The sequence below is a fragment of the Ambystoma mexicanum genome, chromosome 3q, assembly GCF_040938575.1.
Source record: "Ambystoma mexicanum isolate Mex_15411 chromosome 3q, UKY_AmexF1_1, whole genome shotgun sequence".
Taxonomy (NCBI): Eukaryota; Metazoa; Chordata; class Amphibia; order Caudata; family Ambystomatidae; genus Ambystoma; species Ambystoma mexicanum.
The window spans coordinates 845020108-845044839 of NC_090926.1; the positions used below are offsets into that span (position 1 = coordinate 845020108).

The following is a 24732-nucleotide window of genomic DNA, read 5'->3' on the forward strand; positions in this document are numbered from 1 at the left end:
GTTCAATGTTCTCACATTTATCAACCCGGGTAGATAGTAGATTTTCCAGAGCCTCAAACATGTCATTAGACCTCATACTAGCAGTACTCATGTTTAACTGGTTATCGATTAAACTGATGTCAAGCACATTCGACTCTAAACAGCTCAGTGTATATGAACAATGTATATCATCAGGAGTGGCCAAAAGGTACCTCTCAACTATTTGGCCAGTGGTGGCATCAATTTCAAATCTAGTATTGTTCTTTCTACTCATCTGCTCATCATCCATACATGGCGCTACTTCCTTTATGGTGGGAATGCCCCGTAAACTATAGCACAGTGCTTCTTCACCAATCATTACATCAAACCACTTAACATTCGACATGGATTTCTTGAGTGAGACTGCAGGTTTGTGTGGGACAGTCCACACCTATTGATTCAGACTCATCCTGGGGGAATGACAGGGGCCAAAACAACAGGCCGGAACTCAGCCGGCACATTGATAGCAGGGGTGGGGCGGGGCAGCCAGGGTTTCACACACCAAACAGAGCCCTAGTTTCAAGCACACTCACATCACCATCCTTGATCCCAGCAGAAGCTACGGGGGCAAGCACCATCTGATTGCCACATCATTTTTCTACAAACCCTGTGACACAGGGTTGGTTCAGTACCTGGCAGATTAGTTTGGAGCCTACACAAGGGAGAGCTGAACTCACCTCCTCGGCGATGGAGCAGAGAGCATTCGCTTCTTCAGTACTACTTAATTTGATCAGCTGTCGACCCGCCAGACAATCTTTTTTCACAAAGAAACAGGTCAATTTTGCTAATTTTGTGTCATTAAGCAGACATGGTTTAGAAATTGTTTTGCAAGTGCAGGCTTGACTGGCTCGTTTTGACCGTTCTACCACTAATATTCCCAGGCGTCTTTTGTGAAGAATACAATCAGTCGTTTTTTTGATGCGACATTTCGGGAGAGGCTAGGCCTGGGATCTCAACTGACTTGGGCTTCAATCTTAGATAGGATACGTGAATAAACAGTAGCTATGGCTCCAATCGGCGAGAGATGACCGCTCACGAGAAAGAGAATCTCGTGTACAAGCAGCAGGGCTGTTTCTGAGCTAAAACAGCATTCAAATGGTACTAGTAGGAAGGATGAGGGAGGGAGGGGAAAGCAGACCAGCGCACAGAAACACAGTGAGACAGACTTACTTCAAGCAAGGTCTGTGATAAATGGATTCCGTGAATGAGATTCAAGGGGAAACTAAACTCTATGCGAGTGCCATGGGCAGATTCCAAAGCGGAGTGTGAACCGCAAACAGCACTTCATGTGCACTTCCACTGATGTGTGCGCGCTGATGCGCGTGCAGCTATGCTTATATAGTGGTGCCGGGTCAGGGGGGCATGGCTAGCAATGTATACAGCAGAGTGCTGTAAAAACTGCCAGAATCTGCAATAAAGGGATAAAATGAAACAGGGTAAGTAATCTAATGCACAAAGGACATAAAAAGCAGGGTCTAGTTGATACAACTAAAAGTGTCTATTGAAGGTTGCAGCAGATTCACCTTTTTCTTCAGGGGTTCTCAGCAGCAAACATCACTTCACGTGCGCTTCCACTGACGTGCGCGCACTGATGTGCGTGCGCCTGTGCTAATATAGTGGTGCCGGGTCAGGGAGGCATGGCTAGCAATGCCCACAGCAGAATGCTGTAAAAATAACCAAAATCTTTTTCTTCAGTGGTTCTCACCAGCAAACAGTACTTCCCCGTGCATTTCCACTTATGCGTTGAACACAACATAACCATAATGGCTCCCAATCTGATAAATCAAAAGAAATCGAATACACTCACCAAATGTTCTCAAAAGCACTCACCACATCTCCTAGGTGGTCTTTGGCAGGTCACCACTTCCCCTTTCGTATACCATGGCAGAGTACTCCCTAACACTTTAATGTAAACCCCCTTATCTAAACTACTAATCATTCCTATTGCTGTCAAATACCTACCCTGAACATATATACATACATCAAATATATGTAAATGTTATAATCACAAACATATATGTACATTAGATTACATGTGGTGGCTGCTGCAGTCAGCTACCCCTTATCGGTACCTGCATAAGTACTTGTATTGCTGTTTTGATTATGGTGGGTGGGGTTTTGGTGGAGTCTGTCTCATGCATGTGATGCCACTTCCAATACCTGGGGCACAACAAGCGTCTGACCCTTAATGCTTTTATCTTCTGGGTGACCCTGTGAATAACATGGGGCCACCCAATAACAACAGAAGGACTTGTGTCATACCAATGTTTCAAGGTGGCCACCATGCCATAGGGTGGCCTGACTCTCACTGTTACACATGGCCTGGTCGATGCTGCACTTAATGCTGCTCCCCAACATGATCTGTTCTCCTATGGTGGCTGTCATGCCCTGAGGGGCAGCCTGTGTCACTGCCGTACCTCACAGAACATTGTTACAGTAGGCAGTGTCCCCATTATTATGGGAAGATGCCAATATCGCCCCTGCATCCGTGCACTTTCTTGGGCTCCAGCAGGCATGTCAGAGTTCCACTACTTCATCACGGTGGCCTGGGTGCTTACCTTCACTGCCACACTCAAAATGTGATGGGCCTTCATAGGAGTATGGCAGCGTTGACCAGTTCAGGCTGCCCGCCACACATCACCCAGGCTGGGTAGATCTGCTTATCCCTGAACTGCCCCACGTATGAGGACTAGGGGTTTTATTTTTAGGGACAGTCTGGTCTGACAGCAGACAAAGCTCCGTGACTGCCCATGCTGCTCTGGTCTCAAGCCTGGGCCGGCAGAAGATTCTGGGCCAAACCCACACACACAACCACGTTCATTTAAGTCATTAGGCTTTTGGGGGCCCCTCCTGGACACCACCGGCCAGAGTGATGGGCTACACCACCTCCTTGTCATTGTCACGCCTTCTTTCAATGATTACTTTCCAATAGTCCTCTTTAAGAAAGTTCACTCACTGCTGACAACCCAAACTTGGGCAGAGGAGCTCTGTCATGTGTTTTCTCTGTTCTGTTCTGTTCTGTTCTTTTCTTTTCTTATCTTTCATTTTGTTTTGTTTTGTTATCTTTTCTTTTCACATTTCATCCAGCCCCATTATGGACTGGATGGTTCAGTCCAGGTATGTCCTTTTAAGTAAAAACACGGAATCTTTACATGCACATTAAATACAATATTTTTCCTTGCTCCCTGCTGGCTGTGTTATTATTTCTACAATTCTCTCAGGGGACACGTGTGCATGGATATAGAGAGTGTCATATGGCAATCTCACAACCCTTCTGTTGTTGTGTTAATGGAATCCACATCGCTCGTTGCAGTTTCTTCGCTTTCGGTTCAGCTAGCTACCATGTATATTTCTGGGACCCTTGAGAGAGTATGCAGCGAGGATTTGCTTTTCATCTTTTCCATGGTTTGTTAGCACATCACATTTCTCCATAGTTTAAGTTAGCACATGACTGTGTACAGCACTGTGTTCTATTTCTGGAATATTACGTTTCAAACACTCCAAAGTCCTTTCTTTTCAGCCCTCTACTGGGGATTCACTGAGTGTATTCTGAATGTATTAATTATAAAGATTTTATGATGGAAATAACCTCTTTTATTCTTTTTGGGGAGCTATGCTCTAAGCTTCGTCTTTCTTCTCTAATTTTTGTATAATTTTTAGATAAACATGAAGGGTCTTATTCCAAGATATGTAGGGCAACTCCCACTATCAGACCAAGAAACCAAGAACAATGTAGGGAAAGAGGCTAGGTGCACCCTTTTTTAAGAAAGACAAGAGCTTTATTTTGTATTCAAAAGAATAAAACAACAGGGTATTACAGATCCACTGCCAAAGAGCTCTTTGACGTCTTTCGTATAAGATTCAGGTTATACACACACAAATCGTCATTTATGGAGCACTCCATATACAGTGTTAATCCTCCACCCTCATTAGCTGCCACCTATATACATGCTAATTCTTTGATATAGCTCATTGCCCAATTAGTTCCACTGTCTTCTTGCTTGTCTTCACCACACTTGAGTAACGTCCTCATCCATTATAGAATACTGTAAGGAAATTGTTTAACAACAACTGGCACAACACTGCCTTTGATCCTTACTATATGACATGCCCTGGTTATCAGCGAGAACTCAGTGGGAAACTTTGAGGTCAGCCTTGCAAACTAAGCAGACGTTTTCTCATCTTGGGCACGTTGATGCCCACATCATGCACTCTCCACTGTATGGGCATCATTCTTAGCTCTCCTTGGCACAAATGTAGATCATGTCATTCTCCACTTTCCCCTTTATCAGTTGCCCTTCCCAAGAGTAAAGCTAATGTCCCACTTATCAATCCAGTTCATGAAAGATTTAGAGCCCAATTCCCTGCACATCTGGCATTTCAAACAGAGTGACCATTATTCTGAGGGGCGTTAGTGTCTTAAATCTTGGTTCGTGTTTTGACATCCCCAGACCTTTGCCTTCACCCCCATGAATACGAACTTGCCACTAGGCCACAACCCTTCGCTTCTTTGACTGCACACATTCCTACCTAATTGGTTGAAAGGCCTAACTGATGTGAGGGCATATGCGTGTTCTTTGCCACACCTGGGAATCTGGATGCAGTGGTGAGGCGAAGGATAAGGCCTCATTGTTCTGTGTTTCTGTGAAAAGATGGCCTGCAAGGGTTCAGGCCTACTCATAGATGCAGTATTAGTTTATGTTATACTGCGTCCTACATGGTTTAATTGCAACACTACTGGTAAACTTCCCCATATGTAATTTCCCACTCTCCACACATAACACCCCCTCTTTCCCCCTGCACCGTCCTATGCTCATTTCCATATTTTAGGAACCTTTTTGCAACTTAAATCATCTAAGAGGGGTGGTGGTCTGGACGTGCATCCCAGCATCCCCTCTTAAGTTAGTCCTTCATTAACTAACTTATCTCTCTCTGTCAATCTGCTTCATCCTTAGGGTCTCATGTCCAACATACATGATGCAGACTTCTCCCGTGTCGTGCATACTTTTCCAGGGTACATGTAAGAAAGATGCAATCCCCATCACCCGCTAAATCTACCCATTACTCAGTGTAGTTCTCAGGATCTGGTGGGGGTGATGTTAATGTCCCTGGGGGTGAAGGGGTTGTTCAATTCTGACCATACATGGCTTATTCAAATCCTCAGCTTTAACCTACCCCTCTTTTGTGCCCAGGGGAGCTATCCTCACCCCATTAGTAACCATCATGTGTGTGCTGCTCGGTATATTCTTAACACAGCTTTGGAGCATCATCTGGCATGTGCAAAACACCACCAACACGAACACCATGATCGGGACCAGTATCTCCAATTTTCTTGCACACGCCCCCTTCCCTCGCAGTTAGGAGATCCAAAATATATCTGTTTAGGCGTGTCATCAACCAGATCACTCTCACCTCACTTTTGATTGCATTGAGACTTTGTTCAGTGTCATTCACCAACTGAATCACCTCCCAAAGAACAATCTGCAGCCACTTGGCATTCGCAGACACCTAAGTTCCTGGAGTCATACCGGACACGAAGAATACTTATATTTTGGTCTACAATCAATATTTATCTGGAACAAGTTGGATGATTCTTCAGACAAATAGTATGACCTCTTTTTTCTCAACTTCAATGACCACTTATTCTTCTTCACTTGGGGGGATTGGATGGATTATGAGACAGATTGCAACACCTTACATTCAGATGCTATTTTCAAGTGTACTTCTGGCACCACCAGGTTAGCTGAGGGCAGGTTTTTCAATGCACAGGTGACTCACCAAAAGGGTGGAAGATCAGGGATGTGTGCTGACTGCATACCCAATAGATGTCCATCAATGCCGCTGTTCCTTTTGCAAAATCTGGAATGAACACTGTTTTATTGCACTTTGTGTTAGTGTCTACTGGAACAGTTCCATGCCATCAAAAACAAAACTGGTATTCATCCTCTGGTTACAGTTTTACCAGTGTTTCACGTGCTTCAACCCATGTTAGTTTGGATATGTCTTCTCTCCCTTGGCCTCTGCAGACCCTTCACCAATTACATGTGGAGTACCACAAGGTTCTTGTGTATCACCCATGATGTACAATATAAACACAAAGCCATTGTTCGACGATCTTGACCGTCTGTGTGTCACTTACACAAACTAGGCAGATGACACCCAGATACTCTTACCCCTCTCTGGTGTCTATGATACAGACTTGGCCCTAGTGAATAATATGGATCTAATAATTCAGGCATGGATGGCAGTTCATGGCCTGTGCCTGAATGATCAATCAACAAATTCCTTACAGATAGCAATTTCGAGATACAGCCCTTAAACAGATATAGGCTGCATTCTGTGTTTCAAATCATCATCAGAAAACATTTTCTTCACAAAATATCATTTTTAATATATTAATCTCTTGTTAAGCACAAGTAATACAAAAATTATTTAAAAAGCATATACATATTACACAGTCATATACAAAGTAAAAACACTACACCCTCACAATATCAAAACTAGTATGCTGAAATATTCAACCAGCACACCACACTCATGGCAACTTAATAAATCTCATTTTCCATTGTGTGACAAAGCCCAACTTATATAAGTTTCTGTCCTCTGTGTTCAATGTAACCGGACATTCATCAGGGGCAGAAGTGGTCCTGTGCTTTGGGTAGAATCTTCCTATTCATACATCCATTGCTATCTCTAAGGATAAAAAACAAAACACAAACCTATCACTAATACGGGCATCATAGGTTAAATTTATACACCATAGCCAATCCCTCATCACCAAAAGGGTGTCCAGTATACAGTAAACCATATACCTGAACCATGGTACCAAGAATTACATGTCTTGTACCTCACAAGTCAAACACATTCAGACTCTTCACTACTAGAATAGGCAGAAAACACTATAGAGTACCATGAATAGTCTATTGACAAACCTAATATGGTGTCTCCAATTCATACTGACTGGGCCAATACCCCAATCATCGGTAGATGTAACATATCCAATAACGTGGGAGTCATATTGGAATTAAAGATTTTATAACAAAGCTACTTGGCAGAGTGTTAATGTAGCCCCATATGTATGCCTGACCCTGGAAGTTCTTACCTCCCACGGGCTATTCCAAGAGTCCTCCAATCTGCAAACGAATCAGCATCCTGCAAAATCGGACCTCTTCCCTCTAACAGGCAGGAATCTCACTAGTTCTAAAATCAATATGAGCCGTGTAAGCACAACATAATGGAAACAATGTCAGCGAAACACTCCCTAACACGATCCCCAATTTCTCAGAACAATATGTCCTGGCGCTCACCTATTCCGGGAAAGGCGCACGTCCCATCATACATTAAATGTAGAAGGCTGGAATCAAAAACCGGCAATGTGGACAAATCCTCTATCATCCCGGCGAACAGCCGTTCAACAAAGACCATTGCGGGAAACATCCGCAACGTCATGACGGCATCACGCTGAATAACGCACGATGACGTCACACGTCGTAACCTACGTCCAAGCCAGGCAGAGTCAGGCAACAAGTCAGGGCAAGGAAAATGAGGCTAACACCATACCACCAATATTGTGATTGGTCAAAAACGGAGTATCCTCATACCAACCCAGTGGATTACTAAACCCAAAGGATGGGTATAACAACCCCGAAAGGACAGACTGCCCCACAGTATTACACTGGAACCCTATGGGCCAATAGAACACTCTCTAACCGTCCGCGTACAGTCCACAGTTCTATCCTTGATGTATACCCCTTGTCACCAGGAACACACAAAGAGGCAAAGAAAGGCAACCCTCCTGGAGCGGGTATAAGTCTGAATGAAGCAAAAACCGATCAACCCAGCCATCGCATTATGACAATTAACATTTTTCTTCACTCATGAGCCTAGGAATAAATCAGGTTACCAGCAGAAAGTGCAACAATCACATGTCCTTAAGGAACCCGAGACGTTCTTATTTAATATTATGCCACTCAATATTCTCGTTCAAACCTGTAATGTGACTATTGCTGAGAAAAATTAACTTCTGCTCCAAATTAATTAATTTCATGTTGATTTCGTCTTGGGATCTACCCCTGATCTTTTTTAGTATACACCATTGGAAATCAGAGAATGAATGTCCTTTCTCATCGAAATGTTTCACTAACGGAGCTTTGTCAATGTGGTTCCTAAGGCAACTCCTATGTTCGATCATGCGAGTCTTGCACTTTCTGTTAGTTTTCCCTATGTAAATTAAATCACATGGACATTTGATCATGTAGATGACATTTTCCGTTTTACAATTAGTGTGTTCTTTTAAGACCCATTCATAAGGTAATCCCAAATTAACAGATGTTATCTTCTTGGTAAAGGGGCACATAACGCATTCCCCGCAAGGATGATGACCCATTACTCGTGGCAAACCCCACAATGTACTTTGAGCAACCTCTTTGCCTCTCTCCTTTTGTACCTCATTTTTCATTGCAAGATTTTGAATGTTGGTGCTCTTTTTAAAGGCTATCAACGGCAGTGGGCTGTTCATAGTTTTTTTCCAATTTTTATGTATGATGTTCTTAATCTTATAAGACATATTGCTAAAGGTGTTGACAAACACCAGTGGGGTGTCTTGTTTAGCAGTGTCTTTATTTTTCTTTTCCAAAAGTGCTTCCCGGTTGTTATTAAAAGCTCGTTTGGCAGAAAGCCTAATGACCTTTCTAGGGTAACCCCTGTCAATCAGTTTGTTCATTAATATGTTCGCCCCAACTACATAGTCATGTTTGGTGCTGCTGTTACGTTTCAACCGTAAAAATTGTCCAAAAGGCAAGTTGTCCCGGACATGCTTTGCATGATGGCTTCTGTAATGCAATGAAGCATTTTTGTCAGTACTCTTGACAAACGGTTTTACCCCAAGTTGGTTATTATGGTGGTAAATTGTCAGATCTAAATAATTCACCTCCATGGTGTGCTGGTTGAATATTTCAGCATACTAGTTTTGATATTGTGAGGGTGTAGTGTTTTTACTTTGTATATGACTGTGTAATATGTATATGCTTTTTAAATAATTTTTGTATTACTTGTGCTTAACAAGAGATTAATATATTAAAAATGATATTTTGTGAAGAAAATGTTTTCTGATGATGATTTGAAACACAGAATGCAGCCTATATCTGTTTAAGGGCTGTATCTCGAAATTGCTATCTGTAAGGAATTTGTTGATTGTTCCTTCCTTTTGTAGAAAAATATATCTTATATCCTCACTTAGTAGGAGGGAATATCACCAAAGTGTGGGGTTTCCCCTGTAGAATATTTCCTGTTTGTGAGGCAACTTTTGTCTCGTAGGGTTCCACGATATTAGTAAGTAGGGCAGTTAAACGTTTGTTTAGAGTATTTTATGAATTATCTGTAACTAGAGAGAGTATTATGGCGACATCCGCAGACAAAGGTCTGGCTTATACTGAAGATTACATTCTTCAACTTCTGAATTCCATACCGGAGTTGGGGTTAGACAATGATTTGGTAGACATAGGAAAAGATGACAAATGGGATGAACTTACCCAAACACGCAAGAGATTGGTACGAACAGAGCTACATGCCATAATCATGTTGGAATATTTAAAGAATCAGGCGTTACCTCAAGGCCTCATAGTACGTAATGAGCCGAGGCTGTTTCTAGATAACGCAGAATTCAAATTGAAATGGAGCTATATAGCTAATAAATGTGGTAGGGACTGGGTGGTTCTTATTATTGAGACAGCGCAGGAAACCACCAAAAAAATCCTGGTAGACCTGAAAGGACTAGAAGAAGAAATGAAAAAGAATTTCGATATTGAAGTATTTAAAACGAAATTGGAAGCCCACATGAAAGACATGCAAACATTTAAAACGGAATCTAGTGCAGAGAGAGTCAAAAAACTAAAAAAAGATCTGATCAACTTTGCTCATGAGAAGGCCTTCCAATATGTTACTAAAGACTATAATTTTGGAGCACCGACGGGAGGTCAGAGACCTAACCGCAGGGTGAGATTTAGAAATACATCATATAGTTCAAGTGAGGAAGGTGGTACACCTGGTGAGGATGAAGAAAATAATTGTGTAGGGCAAAGAGGAAGTAAAAAGAACACGGCTGTGCAGAGGGGTCGTAATACAGGAGCCAGGAATGGATCAAGACGCCCACCTTTTTTAGGCAGAGGGAACAGTCGGCAGGAATGGCAGATAGACAGAATGCAGACACACAGTTACCGGGGCTGGTAGTTAATTTGTCTAGTGTGATTTTGACCAAGGATGAAGAACGATGTCTCAATAAAGGCCTGAATTTTGTAATATCCAAACACCACAATCCTTTTGAATTCAGGCTAGAGTTTAGTGCTTTTATGCGTAAGGTACATCTAAGAGAATTTTTTGAGGATCAACCAGCCAGTCCACATATCAATTATAGTGGCTTAAGGAATCCCTCTACTTGGAGCCCACCTCACCATACTAATTCTCCTGAATCAGTGGTTTTTGAAAAGAAGGTTTTACAGGAATTAAAGAAACTTGAAACCAAGGGCATTCCTAGACATTCCAATTTGAGTCAACAAGAAATTGCGATGCTACAGAGCCTAGGTAAGAATGAGAATATTGTCATTCGCCAGGCTGATAAAGGAGGGGCTATAGTCCTCATGAATAAAAAGGACTATATTGAAGAATGTTACAGACTATTGGCAGATAACAGTAGCTATAGTAAAATTGATCAAGATCCTAGCCCGGACCTCATCAAAATGATAAAGGAGAAGGTTGACAAAGCTGTCGATTTAAGACAGATTAGTAAACAGGAAGGGGAATATTTAACAAGAGAGACAGCGAGAATTCCTATCTTTTATATTCTACCTAAAATCCACAAGGACCTGGTGAGACCCCCAGGTAGACCCATTGTATCCGGTGTTAATTCCATCTTGGAACCTTTATCGAAATTTGTGATATCTATTTACGCCCTTTCGTAATGAAAATGAAGAGCTATGTCCAAGACACTAGAGACGCTATTGGTAAAATTGAAGGGTTGAATTTTGATCATACCCAGGATTTACTCATTTGTTTGGATATTCAATCTTTATATACAAACATTCTGCAACGAGCCACCTTAAAAGTGGTTGAGGAGACCTTGCTTCAACGGGAAGATACTCATCCTGTCAGCAACGCCTTTATCTTATGGTGTACAGAGATGTTATCTTCTTGGTAAAGGGGCACATAACGCATTCCCCGCAAGGATGATGACCCATTACTCGTGGCAAACCCCACAATGTACTTTGAGCAACCTCTTTGCCTCTCTCCTTTTGTACCTCATTTTTCATTACAAGATTTCGAATGTTGGTGCTCTTTTTAAAGGCTATCAACGGCAGTGGGCTGTTCATAGTTTTTTTCCAATTTCTATGTATGATGTTCTTAATCTTATAAGACATATTGCTAAAGGTGTTGACAAACACCAGTGGGGTGTCTCGTTTAGCAGTGTCTTTATTTTTCTTTTCCAAAAGTGCTTCCCGGTTGTTATTAAAAGCTTGTTTGGCAGAAAGCCTAATGACCTTTCTAGGGTAACCCCTGTCAATCAGTTTGTTCATTAATATGTTCGCCCCAACTTCATAGTCATGTTTGGTGCTGCTGTTACGTTTCAACCGTAAAAATTGTCCAAAAGGCAAGTTGTCCCGGACATGCTTTGCATGATGGCTTCTGTAATGCAATAAAGCATTTTTGTCAGTACTCTTGACAAACGGTTTTACCCCAAGTTGGTTATTATGGTGGTAAATTGTCAGATCTAAATAATTCACCTCCATGGTGTGCTGGTTGAATATTTCAGCATACTAGTTTTGATATTGTGAGGGTGTAGTGTTTTTACTTTGTATATGACTGTGTAATATGTATATGCTTTTTAAATAATGTTTGTATTACTTGTGCTTAGCAAGAGATTAATATATTAAAAATGATATTTTGTGAAGAAAATGTTTTCTGATGATGATTTGAAACACAGAATGCAGCCTATATCTGTTTAGGGGCTGTATCTCGAAATTGCTATCTGTAAGGAATTTGTTGATTGTTCCTTCCTTTTGTAGAAAAATATATCTTATATCCTCACTTAGTAGGAGGGAATATCACCAAGGTGTGGGGTTTCCCCTGTAGAATATTTCCTGTGCCTGAATGATGACAGCACAGAGCTGTTGATCCTAGGAACCCTGCCTAACCTCAACAAACTTAGTGACAAATACACTTCTTTCGATATTGATGGTATTGTCATCAAAGTTCAAAACAGTTTTCATCACCCATAAATGTCTAAATAATGCTGCCCCACAATACCTAAGAGATACAGTTGTCAAAAAATGATCAACACATCCCACGAGGACTGCCAACTCCTTCTGCTTAGCAGTTCCCAGATTCAATCTGAAAAGAGCAGGTGGCAGTAGTTTTCATGTCTTGGTCGCCCATCACTGGAACACCCTCCCTTCTTATCTATAAACTGACCGGACTCCCATAGCTTCAGGAAAAACATTAAAATATGGTTAGTGAATGACAAATGAGCTCCATTAGGTCATCTACTACTTTTGACATCTTAGCTACGTAGATGGTTGTAATGTACCTTCTTTTTGTATCTTACTTTATGACACCTGTTTTATTATTGTATATAATGCTTCTAACTATTCTATGTGTAACTGTAACCTTGAAATCTCTTGTAATGCGCCCAGATATCTATGGTTTTGGTGCGCTATATACACCAATAAACAAACAAAAAATAAAACACCAGGGTATTACAAATCCACTGCCAAAGAGCTCTCTGATGTCTTTCGTACAAGATTCAGGTTATAAACACACAAATTGCCATTCATTACACACTCGATATACAGTGTTAATACCCAACCCTCATTGGCTGTCACTCATCTGGCTGGCCTCCCTTTGCCCTCCTCCTACCCCCATCTGCGAGGCTAAGAACCATAGGGTCATCTTGGGCTCTACATTGTCCTTCTCACACATCTCTGACGTTTCTAAAAAATCTAACTTCTTTCAGCACGTTCTCAGAGGTACTCTGCCTTTCCTCTCCTTCCCTCCGAAGCTCACTGTCTTCCAATCACTGGTACTCTCCAGATAGGACTACTGTAACAACCTCTTTCTAAATCTGCCTGCCTCCACTCTCCACCCTTTACAACTAATCCAGAAAATGACTGCGAGACTTGTCCTGGGCCTCAAGTCCTGGGATCGTATCTCTCCAGCTCTGAAATCCCTCCATTGACTCCCTGTGGATGCAAACATTAAATTTAAAACCCTCTTCATTGTTCACAGGCTTTCTGGGTCCAAAATACCTTCAACTATCCCTCCGTAAATACCTTTTCTCTCGAGCACTTCGCTCCTCTACTTCTAACTCCATCAGGTTCAGTCGTTTTTCAAAGAAACATGGCGGGGGTACATCTCTGTCTTCGGCTGGGGCCTCCCTTTGGAACAGCCTTCCTGCCACCTTGAAACTTGAGGAGAACCATCTTTGGTTCCGGAAGCACCTCAAGACCTTCCTCTTCGGCTCTGCCTTTTCCCCTCTCCACCCTAGCTGATTTGTTCTCTCTCTGGCATCGTGCACCTGGCCACCCTCTGTTATTCGTGCCAAGGTACCTGCTCAACCTGCAACCGTCCTGCACTGCCTCCGGGCCACCACTTGCACTAGGGTCTGTATTTGTACCCATACAGCCACCCCCCCACACTTTTCTTCGGCATTACCAGATATACCATATCTGACTAACGTAGCACTTGCCAATTGCTGACTGCACTACCACTGTATAGCTTGTATTTATTTATTTTATTTATTTTACTTTCAACATCTCCCCCCTTCCATGCACTTTGCCCCTTTTTCCCTTTCCCATGCACTTGTGCGCTCTTAATGTCACTGAGCCTAGTAAGATCATTGTTTTGTTCACCCCTGCTCCCCTCCCATTGCCTGGTCGCGCTCTGAAACACTTGTGTATGAGTGCAAAATAAATAAAATATAATTTAATTTATATGCATGCTAATGATTACTTATAGCCCGTTCCTCAATTGGTTACGCTGTCTTCTTGTTCGTCTTTACCACACACCAGTAACGTCTTCGGCCATTATGGAATACTGTAAGACAATTGGTTAACATCAACTGGCACCACACTGCCTTCGATCCTGACCATGTGACATGCACCTGGTTATAAGCGAGAACTCAGTGGGCAACTTTGAGGTCAGTCTGGTCCTTGCGAACAAAGCAAACCTTTTCTCATCACAGACACACTGGCGCCCCATCATGCCCTCCCCACTGTATGTGCATCATTCTTAGCTCTCCTTGGCACAAAACGTAAATCATGTCATTCTCTACGTTCCCCTATAGCAGTTCCCCTCCCCAAGAGTGAACCTAACGTCCCACTAATCAATCCAGTTCATGAAAAATTTAGATCCCATTTCCCTGCACATCTGGTAGTTCAAATAGAGTGACCATCATTCTAAGTGGTGCTAGTGTCTTAAATCTTGGTTTGTGTTTTGGCATCCCAAGACCTCTGCCTTCACTCCCATGAATTTGACCTTGGTACTAGACTGCAACCCTTTACTTTTCAACTGCACACATTCCTAATTGGTTCAAAGGCCTAACTGATGTGGGGCCATATGGGTGTTCTTTGCCGCGCTTGGGAATCAGGATGCAATGGTGAGGCGAGGGATAAGACCTCTTTGTTCTGTGTTTCTTTCAAATCAAGGCCTGCGAGGGTTCAGGCCTACTCATAGATGCAGTATTATTTTGTGTTATGACTGAAATGCAGATATGTATACTGCGTCCCACATGGTTTAATTGAAACACTACTGGTTAACTTCCGCCTATGTAATTTCCCACTCCTGCCAATTGTCCCCACCCATAACAAACCCCTCTGCCCTCTAAACCATCCTATGCTCATTTCTATATTTTAATACATTTTATTATACAATCTAAATCGTCTAAGAGTGCCGTTGGTCTGGACAAGCATCCCAAAAGATATCCTGTTTGTTCATCTAAAGTCTTGTCTGATGTCCAATCCAAATAGGACATGTTTCTCATGCTTTAGCTCATTCCTCTTCCTGGGAGGGGTATAGTCTGCGTTTGTTGGATGTACGCATACATATACTCAGTTAGGGGAATAGAACCTCTCCATTTTGTGGTTCATATGTCATTTTTGTGAACGGTGTGGAGTTTCAGCATGGTCATCACCCTTCTGCCGGCACTTAAGATATGATATGATATGGCATTTGTAGCGCGCCTATACACAAGTGTTTCAAGGCGCGACGAGGCAGGGAGGGGGCAACAAAGGGAAGACAGACAACGATCCTACTAGGCCAGGTGTCATTCAGATCACGCAAGTGCAGCGGGAGGGGGAAGGGGGAAGGTGCAAGGGGAAGGGGGGAAGGGGGGAAGTGCAGTACAAGGTAAGTAGAATAAAAATAAATAAATAATAAATAAAGAGGGCCAGCTGGTGGCAAGTGGAAGGTAAGTGCAGACAAGTGCTGGGAAGTGGGGGCTGTCGGGATACAGAGACAGTCCCGCAGTGCAGGGATTGCCAGGGAGGGGTTGCCAGGTAGGCAGTGCAAGTGGCAGGGCCCAGGATCGGGGTCGGTAAGAGTGGCCCAGTTGCAGATACAGTGCAGTTTCAGCAAGAATTAGCAGGGGAGGGGGAGAGAGAAAGCAGAGGCAATTATGATGCAAAAATGCACTTGCATTATGATGTTGTATTTTCAGATAACTGACTCCTTTTTCTGTCTGGCATGCTCACTTGAATGAAGAGGAATTCTCTCGGGATTCCATTAAGGGGCACTGCTGCCATATGTATGTAAGATACCTATTCCAGCTTCGTATTTTCTATAAGTGTTTGTAAAATGTAGTTACATCCAGTTCGTATTTGGAGATGGGATTGTTGAAAGTGTTCTAACGCATATGTTTATAGTATTTTTTAATATTGTTATGTTCTCCAATGCAGTGTTTGAAATGAATTGCTGCAATTATGCAATATGGCGTAGCTCGATGTTTTAAAATATCTTATAATATTTTCACAATGACTGATGGAATAAGGATACAGCAGTTATTACCTATAGTCATATGAATTAGTAGTAATCAAAGGCATGTTGTTCCTCTACCAACTTACTGTGACCCGACCTATCTGCCTAAAGTTTGTCCATCCATCCACAATTCGATAGCTTCTGTGCATTCAGGAAATATTGTGACATGATTTCATTCAGGAACTGCTCAGTGACATTGGGCTTTATGAGTTACTCAATTTAGGGGAATATATTATTTGCTTGTGCAACCTATCCACATTGAGTATCAAAGGGAATAAGTAGGAGTAGAACATGGATAGTGTAGTTTACCAGAACAGAACATTTCCCCTGTGGCTCTGCACAAAATGTGATTTACCAAAGTGTGATACAAATGCGATTATGAACATTTATCTTGAATTCTGTGGCTCTGCACTAGTAGAATCATGCACACCAATGGCCCCCTAGACACAGTACTGTGAATAAAATAAATGCACATCGTGACTGCCTGCTGCTAAATATGTGATTACAGTGAGACTTTTGAATTGACCATCAGCCGGATGAGCTTAATATTTAGATCAATGTCTCTTGGTAGCCTTTTAGAAGTTGCTTCGAATTACGGCTACTTTTATCATGCATTTTGAAGCCACAGTTTCTTGGGAATCACCAAGCACCCTCTACCTCTCATGAGGGGTTCCACCACTCCGCAGCAACTGCCACATGACACTTTGCTCACAGCCACCCACCCCAACCATTCTTCCTGGACTACTGACCTGTACCCTTCTTTTTCTCCCACTTCTTCCCCTTCCAGCTGTCTTCTGTGGGTGATGTTTCCTGTGTAGCCTCCTTTGTGGATGGCCTAGGGACTACCGTCAACACAAAAATCATGTTTATGTGTATGTTTCCAGGTATCATTTTTCCTACCTTCAATTTACAGATTTTTTGTTTCTTTCACAGTTGTTAGTCTTGAAAGTAGATCGATGCATCTCAACAGTTTGGTCCAAGAAGCACAACAGCGTGTTAGTGAACTGTCTGCACAAGTACTGAGCGAAAGTGTGAATATGGAAAATGGAGACAAAGAGAAACAGCTCAAGTCCTGGGAGTGGAGATACCGGTTATATAAACGGATGAAAACAGGTTTTGAACATTCAAGTAAGTTGAACAGAAAAATATAGTAGAACATCATTGTATGTTGTATACATTTGAACTGTTTCATAGCCATCCAAGTATTGAGGCCCTTGCTGCATAAACTAAGTTTTATTAAATACTCTACAGACTGAGACAGATGATATAAACAGGTGTAATCACCATAAGAGTGATGGCAGACATTATGCTAGTAGATGTATATTAAAAAGCAGTGTGGAAAGAAGGAAGCACTGAGGAACATTGTGTATAGAACACATTTTATGGCTTCTTCTGACACAATGGGCCTCATTAGGAGGCAGGTGGCCACGTAATGAATGGTGCCGGTACGGGACCAGCACTGTTCATTACGGGCTGCCCAATTACGACGACTGCTGCAGGACCCGCTAAGGAACGCCTGCTCAGACCAGGCGTCCTTAGCGGGTCCCACTAGCAGTCCAGGATGCTAACAACAGCGGGCATGTTGTCAGCATCCTCACCATTCCCATTGAGCCCTATGGGGCTCGATCGGGAAAGGGGAATGTTTTTTCCGGAGCCCAGAAAAGGGCAATAACCGGGTCTGCTACGGCCCAATGTCTAGTAAAGGTATCATACCACCCTTGGCTCTATCCCGTTGCTCATAGCTCTTCAATATCTATCTAACCCCTATTACTCACTCGATCTGCTCCTTCTCTCCTCATTTCCACTCTTATGCCGATGGCACACAACTTTCCTTCAAACTTCACTCTACTTTCCCCACTTCCTCTTCCCTCATCCCGACTGTCTGTCCGCCATTCAGTTATGGTGTGCAGCAAATGATCTCTGTCTCAATGCCAGTAAGATGGAGACCCTCCTCATTGGGACGTATGTGCCCTTTTTCCTCCTACCCTCTGACCAACCTATTTGGGCACTTTACCCCCACCATATTGTGAGGCCAACAACTTTGAAGCCATCTTCGACTCTACTCTCTCCTTCACTCCTCTCATCATGGACCCTACCAAGAAGTCCCACTTCCAGGTCCAACTCCTCAGAGCCATTCTTTAATTTCTCACCTTCTCTCAGAAGCTCAATGTCTCGAGAGGTCTGGACATTTCCAGGCTGGACTACTGCAACAACCTCTTTCTCAATCTCCCTCTTTCCTCCCTTCGACCCACTCCAGCTAATCCAGAACAGGGCTACAAGACTTTTCGTGGGTCAAGTCCAGGGCCCATACCTCCCCATCCCTAAAATCTCTACACTGGTTCCCAGTGGTTGCAAGGATCAAATTCAAGACCCCCTGCATCATCTACAAGGCCTTCTGGGGTCTGGGACCACACTTTCTCCAGCTTTCCTCCCTAAATACTGCCCCACTAGAGCCCTACACTCCTCCAATTCCAACTCTCTGACTGTCAAACGCTTCTCCAAGCAGACAGTGGGCGCAGGTCTCTCACCTCAGCTGGTGCCTCCCTTTGGGACAGCCTCCCTGTCCCTCTCAGATGTGAGATGGCTCTTCTTAAGTTCTGTAAACTGCTCAAAATTCTGCTCTTCTCTACCCCTTTATCTCTTCCCTTCCCTGCCATGTGCCCCACTGCCACTATGACCAGTGGCCTTATCCTTGTCAATATCACAGGATCCCAGGTCCTTTCTCCCAGCACCAGCACCCCTCCCACGCATTGCACTGCCCTTCGGACCCCTGCTGGGTGGCTCCACTTCCCACCTTTGAAAGTCGCCTGTACTGGCACTTAGCGTGAGGTTCTCCTCCTTGACTCCCCTTAGCACTTCCCTCCCATGACCTCCACCAGCACTTGTCCACTCCTCTGTCCCCCCTTCCGTCCCCTTCCCCTGCACTTCTCCTCAATACACTTGCATGGCCGAATGCCACAAGGCCTAGTAGGACCACCACTGTATATTACTGTTTTTGCAATTATTATTTCCCCTTTCCCCTTCCCATTTAGCCTTGTGGTGCTTTGAAACACAATTATGTTGTATAAAGTGCCTTACGAATGCACAGTAAATAAATAAATAAATAAATAAATAAATAAATAAAATCACACTCTACAATGGCAAGCGAGCTGATATTGGAAAACACACTGGAGTTAGGGAATACCTTTGCATATTGGTATTTTAGACTAGGCTGATAGGAGAAAATACTCTTGTCACCTGAGCAGGACAAATCCAATCTAGACGATCTAGATTATATAAATACGTGCTTTATGTATTCCTACAGCTGGTATGTGGCTTATTATTTCAATTGGCTTATATAAAAAGAAAATGCTCCTTTCGGGATCAACTTTTTTTCTTGTAAGGAGAGCGGCATATTATATGGCCCTCTGCAGCCACAGCTAAGTCCCAGATGACAAGTCTTATGGAATCACAGCACCATGTGATTTTAAGCTCGCAATTATATGCCATGTTTCATTCCCTATCTGAAGCTATGCCTAGTGTGGTAACACACATGAACAATCAATGCCCTATTTCTAATAGAACAGGTACTCTTTTTATTAATGTCCTTACCTGACACCTGACCGTTTTCTGAGCGTCAGACAACCTCTTTTTATGTATCCAATGGGTATTTTCTTTGTGAAATATCAAGAGGCATTAAGGGTGTTAAAGTTGAATAAAGTTTTTAATAGGAAGATAATGTTGCATAGGCTTCCAAACGTTATACAATGCACATCTGACAGTTCTTTAGCAATTCCTGTCCATCCTGGTCAGAGTCTTTTGCCAATGTTACTGAAAAAAGATACATGGATATACACTCCAACACATCTTTTTTCTATTCAAGCACTGTATTTTTGTTTCAAAAGACACCAGTATGCAAGCTTTGTTTATGTTTTTGTTTCAAACTATAAACATATTCAAAAATGTTGTATGATCTTTACATAGACAATGACATATCTTTAGTTGAAGTGAATGAGCAAATGTTAGTGTTGCATGCCATGGAGCCATGCAACCTGGTCACTGGTCACTTTACACAAAGCATGGGCTGGAGCCTTGCCTCAGACACCCTAAAGTGTACTCTGTGGCAAACCTGAAGATGTTCTTTAGTCGTTTGTTGGCATATTGCAACTCGTTTAACTGCTTTATTGTTTAGTGTTAGAGAGTAATCTATTCCCCTTTTCAAAGCATTTACAGCATTGTTGGGGTTGATATGTTCTTCAGCCTTGCACTTCCGTCTGTACACTTGCATGTCCTCAATTTACTGGGCCTAGTAAATTCTGTCTTGTCCTCCCTTTGTTTCCCCTCCCTAATCTGTTTGCGCCTGATACACTTCATGCACTTGCACTAGGAGAAGTGCTGTCAGGTCTAGCACGCTAGTTACTTTTTTGTTAGATCATTCAGAAACCTCAAGACTAATAATAACTACTATATTTCCTGGATCCCTTCCCGCTTTGAAGCACTTCACTTGTGTATACACACTCTACAAATAAACAATTACAAACAATTACAAAAACATTTACAGCATAAAACACTACTTGTTTCATGACGCCTTTTTGCTGATCCTGATTAATACAACTCTCACAGAAGTAATGTCAGATGTATGGCATCACCTTGACCTGGGGCTGTTGTGATGATGCATTGCCTCTCCGAAATCTGCTGCCATTAGCAGTTCCAGAAGCTGTACATAATGCTCTGTTAATGTCACAATGTGATCATTGTTCCTGTTTGGCTTTCAGAATTCTAGAAACTCTGTTTGTTTCGGTGCACATATTTGAGTCTTATTGAGTGTGTGTGAGAGAGAGAGAGAGAGAGAGAGAGAGAGAGAGAGAGAGAGAGAGAGAGAGAGAGAGAGAGAGAGAGAGAGAGAGATAAAGGATCTCTGGCTGATTATGTCACAGCATTTAGGTCCTGCGTATTCATGGAATGTTTGCTGCAAAGTAACCCTATGAGCAAGTAGCGGCTGGAACACCCATGACACGTGAGAGAGAGAGAAAGAGAGAAAGAGAGAAAGAGAGAGAGAGAGAGAGAGAGAGAGAGAGAGAGATAAATAAAGGATCTCTGGCTGATTATGTCACAGCATTTAGGGCCTGCGTATTCATGGAATGTTTGCTGCAAAGTAACCCTATGAGCAAGTAGCGGCTGGAACACCCATGACACGCCCCCACGCAAAACAATCCCAGCCACAAACACATACCTTTGCTGGCTCTTCGTCTGCGAACACATTCACCCTGGTAATCCTGCGTAGGGTCCCTCACAAGCAAGACAGCACCGCAGCAACACCACATGGGGTCCCCTATAAATGTAAACAGAAACTCGACAATATGCATACCATTTTCCGTAACTCATGTAATATCCAGGTAAATATGCATGCAATCCCAGCCGCAAACACCTACCTTTGTGGGTTCTTCGATCATGAACACCTGCACATCTGTAATCCTGCGTGGGATCCCTCACAAGCAAGCCCGCACCCAAGCGACACTGTGTGGGGTCGCCTGTACTGTAAACAGCAACCCGACCATATGCGTACCAATTTCTGTAACTCATGTATTTCCCCGGTAAATCTGAGTGCAAACCCTCGTAAACCCTGGCTGCACTCCGCTACTCTGCATATACGCATCCCTAACTCGAATCAACACCCCACCTGCATGAATGCACCCCTAGATTCCCAATTGGACCATTGCACAGTGATTCCTATGCAATCAAAACTATACGCATACCTTCAGGTGGTGGTGAGATCGCAATCTTTACGTGTTGAGTTCTCTGATGTGACGTTGCACGATTGGATCCATGAATACGCTTGGTTGTGTCCAATTTTGGGTGTGCAATTTCTTCATGCAGGACGTCCCTCAACACACAACTACATGTTCCCTTGTTTTTCCTCATTCTGCATGTTCGAGCCCCCATTTTGATCTCTGCATAGGCCAACCCACACTCTGCGGGGAGTCTCGCACAAAGCGCTCAACCGCTCGCAGAGACAATCCAGGGCCTGTGCGAAGTCCATGCAAAGTCCAGAAGAGTCCTGAAAAGTCGATTCCATGACTCGACGAATGGGGTTTTGTGTGCAGATTTGCCCCGCAAAGTCCAGATTCTCCCTGCAAAATATTCCATGAATCGGGCCCTAAATCTTTAAGGGCCTAGTTCCAAGTCCGGCGGTAACCGAGCCGGAAAAACAGGCAGGTTGCAACTGGACCTGGAATTAATTACCGGCTCTGGATTTGCCGGAACTACCAGAGCTGGCATTCTGTAATTCCCCATTCCCGTGGAGTCCCATAGGACTCCCATAGGACTCCACGGGAATGGGGAAGTGGAAACACTGGCACCATGCTGTAATGGTGCTGGTGTTTCTGCATCCTTCTGCAGGCGGGTGCCGTTACTCCCGCCAGTTCAGGCCTGGCGGGCGTAACGCCACCCACCTGCAGAACTCGTAGTTTGCCGGTCCGGAAACAAGGTGGCGGAGGGTTTACCACCACTGTTGTTTCCGGACCGGCAAACTCTGAATGAGGCCCTTTGTCTCTTCTTTTTATTTGTGGAGGGGTTGTTTGTGCTTAAGTGGAGGCACATGCATGACTCATATGCCATAGTTTGTGGAGGAAACCCCCATCATGTAGGTGCAGCCCCTCAGTATATGTTTCTAGCACTAAAACAGATGATTTAAAATAAGTATAGCATTACAAGTTTTAGACTTGCAATAAGTGGCCAATTTAATGTTGACAGCAATATATCTAATCAATCTAATCAATACGTAACAAAACATGTGTATTTCTTAAATATCAGACATCAATTGTCTTCTAGATTGGACACCTCTATATGTTTACCAAATGGTACAGTCAGTCTAAACATATTTGTTTTCTCCAGAACCACTGAACTGCATGCCAATTCGCCTAATCCAGAGGCACGGGTGGAAAAGCCCCAACAAACCAATTCAGCTAATGAAACCACTTTTTCTTTACAACAGGCAGATCCTGCAGAAGAGGTTTGACCTACCAATTGTTGCTGGTTAAACCTTCCTATTCAGGACCACTTTGTTTCCTGTAATAGAAGTGCAGAGAAGTGCAGAGAAAGTGTTTATGGGTGGGCAAAAGGGGCATGTGCCTTGGGCACCCACCCTTGGGGAGCCCCACCTGCTGTCCAACCTGGGTGAGTGTGGAATGGCACTTTTTTGGGATGGGCTGGTCGGCACTTCATAGTGTGGCAGGTCTCATTTACATCATCATTTATAAACTGAAAAGAACATATGCTTTATGTGTGCATGCTTTCGGACACATTAGACACAAAAAACAAGCATTGGCAATGCCAACAATTTGTGCTTTTGTGTAGGCATGTGAAAGGCACTTTACAGGCACTCATAAGTCGTATTAACTGCCCATTGATGGTAGCAGGTGCAAAATGGTGCCAGTACCTTGACATCTAATTGCAGTGCCTGGCAAATGCCTAATACTTATACACAAGCCAAAGCTGTTGGTTTGCCAGTGCTTGTTTTTGGCTGGACTTCAGTGAAGGGCACGCATAGTGCTTATAAATCGAGTGGCTAAAGGCAGACCTGGCTGACATTTGTATAACACCAGTAACATCTTTACAACTCAAATTAGGTCATTAACCCTCAGATAGTGCTTTGAAAAAAACACTGGCAGGCAATTTGAGAGCACAGTTTCATGGTAAGGCTTGATTAAACAAGCTGAAATGTTCCCTTGAAGAGGTGTCTTGGATTTAGAGGGGCAGGAGTGAATGACCATCACAATTACCCTAGCCCTGGGCATCACAATTACCCTAGCCCTGGGCAGTCAATTCGTTGGAAAATTTCCAAACAGCACCTTCAAGATTTGTGTCTATCCTCAGATGCCATTTCCCCATACCTGTACTGTAATGCAATAGTTTTGGCTTATAGGTGGCTCTGCCATCTAATAGCCTAAACTATTGAGATGACTCATTGATCCCCTTGGATTGTGCAGCCCCAACCATGTGCCAACCGATCAGTTTGCTGAATGGACATTTGTTGCCATTGCTAGCACTAGGGGATGGCAGCCAGGAAATAGGAAGAAGTAAAAATAAGCATTGGCAATGCCAACTATTTGGAATTGTGTGTAGACATAGGAAAAACACTTGCCACACACTGCTGCAGTGGTATTTAATGGCTATTGATGGTAGTGGGTGCCAAATGGTGATAATACCTGATAATCTAATAGCAGTGCCTGCAAATGCCTAATACTTATACACAAGACAACATGATTGGTTTTGTCAATGCTTGTTTTTACAGGACTTCAGTGAAGGACATGCATAGTGCTTATACATTGAGTGGATGGAGGCTGACCTGGTTAAGAAATTTATATGACACCAGGAGTATGTTTATTAATCCAATTAAGTCATTAAATCTCAGAAGACTGCTTTGAGTAAACACTGGCAGGTGCGCTGGGTGCAATGTTTGATCATGCTTAATCAAAGCAAGCTAAATGAGTTCTCGTGAGGAGGTGTTTTGGAAGGTGAGGGGCAGGAACTGGGTTGGAACAGCCATAGGGATTAGCATGACCATGGGCAGTTAATTTGGAAATAACCAAACAACACCCACACGCTATGTGTCCTTCCTCATATGCTAATTCTCCCAATCTGTACTCAAATGCAACAGTTTCTGCTTATAGGTGGTGCTAAAGCTTGACCTAATAACCCTTACTAAAAACCAGT

General features: G+C 43.1%; 1 protein-coding gene across 1 annotated transcript in view; it reads left to right on the top strand.

Annotated features, from left to right (window-relative positions):
- The window catches only part of ANKFN1 (ankyrin repeat and fibronectin type III domain containing 1), a 1946563-nt gene that overhangs the window by 558985 nt on the left and 1362846 nt on the right, over positions 1-24732 (top strand). The window contains exon 4 of the mRNA XM_069654938.1: positions 16972-17166. Within this exon, the coding sequence (XP_069511039.1) occupies positions 16972-17166 (195 nt within the window). The remainder of the gene's footprint in view (positions 1-16971; positions 17167-24732) is intronic.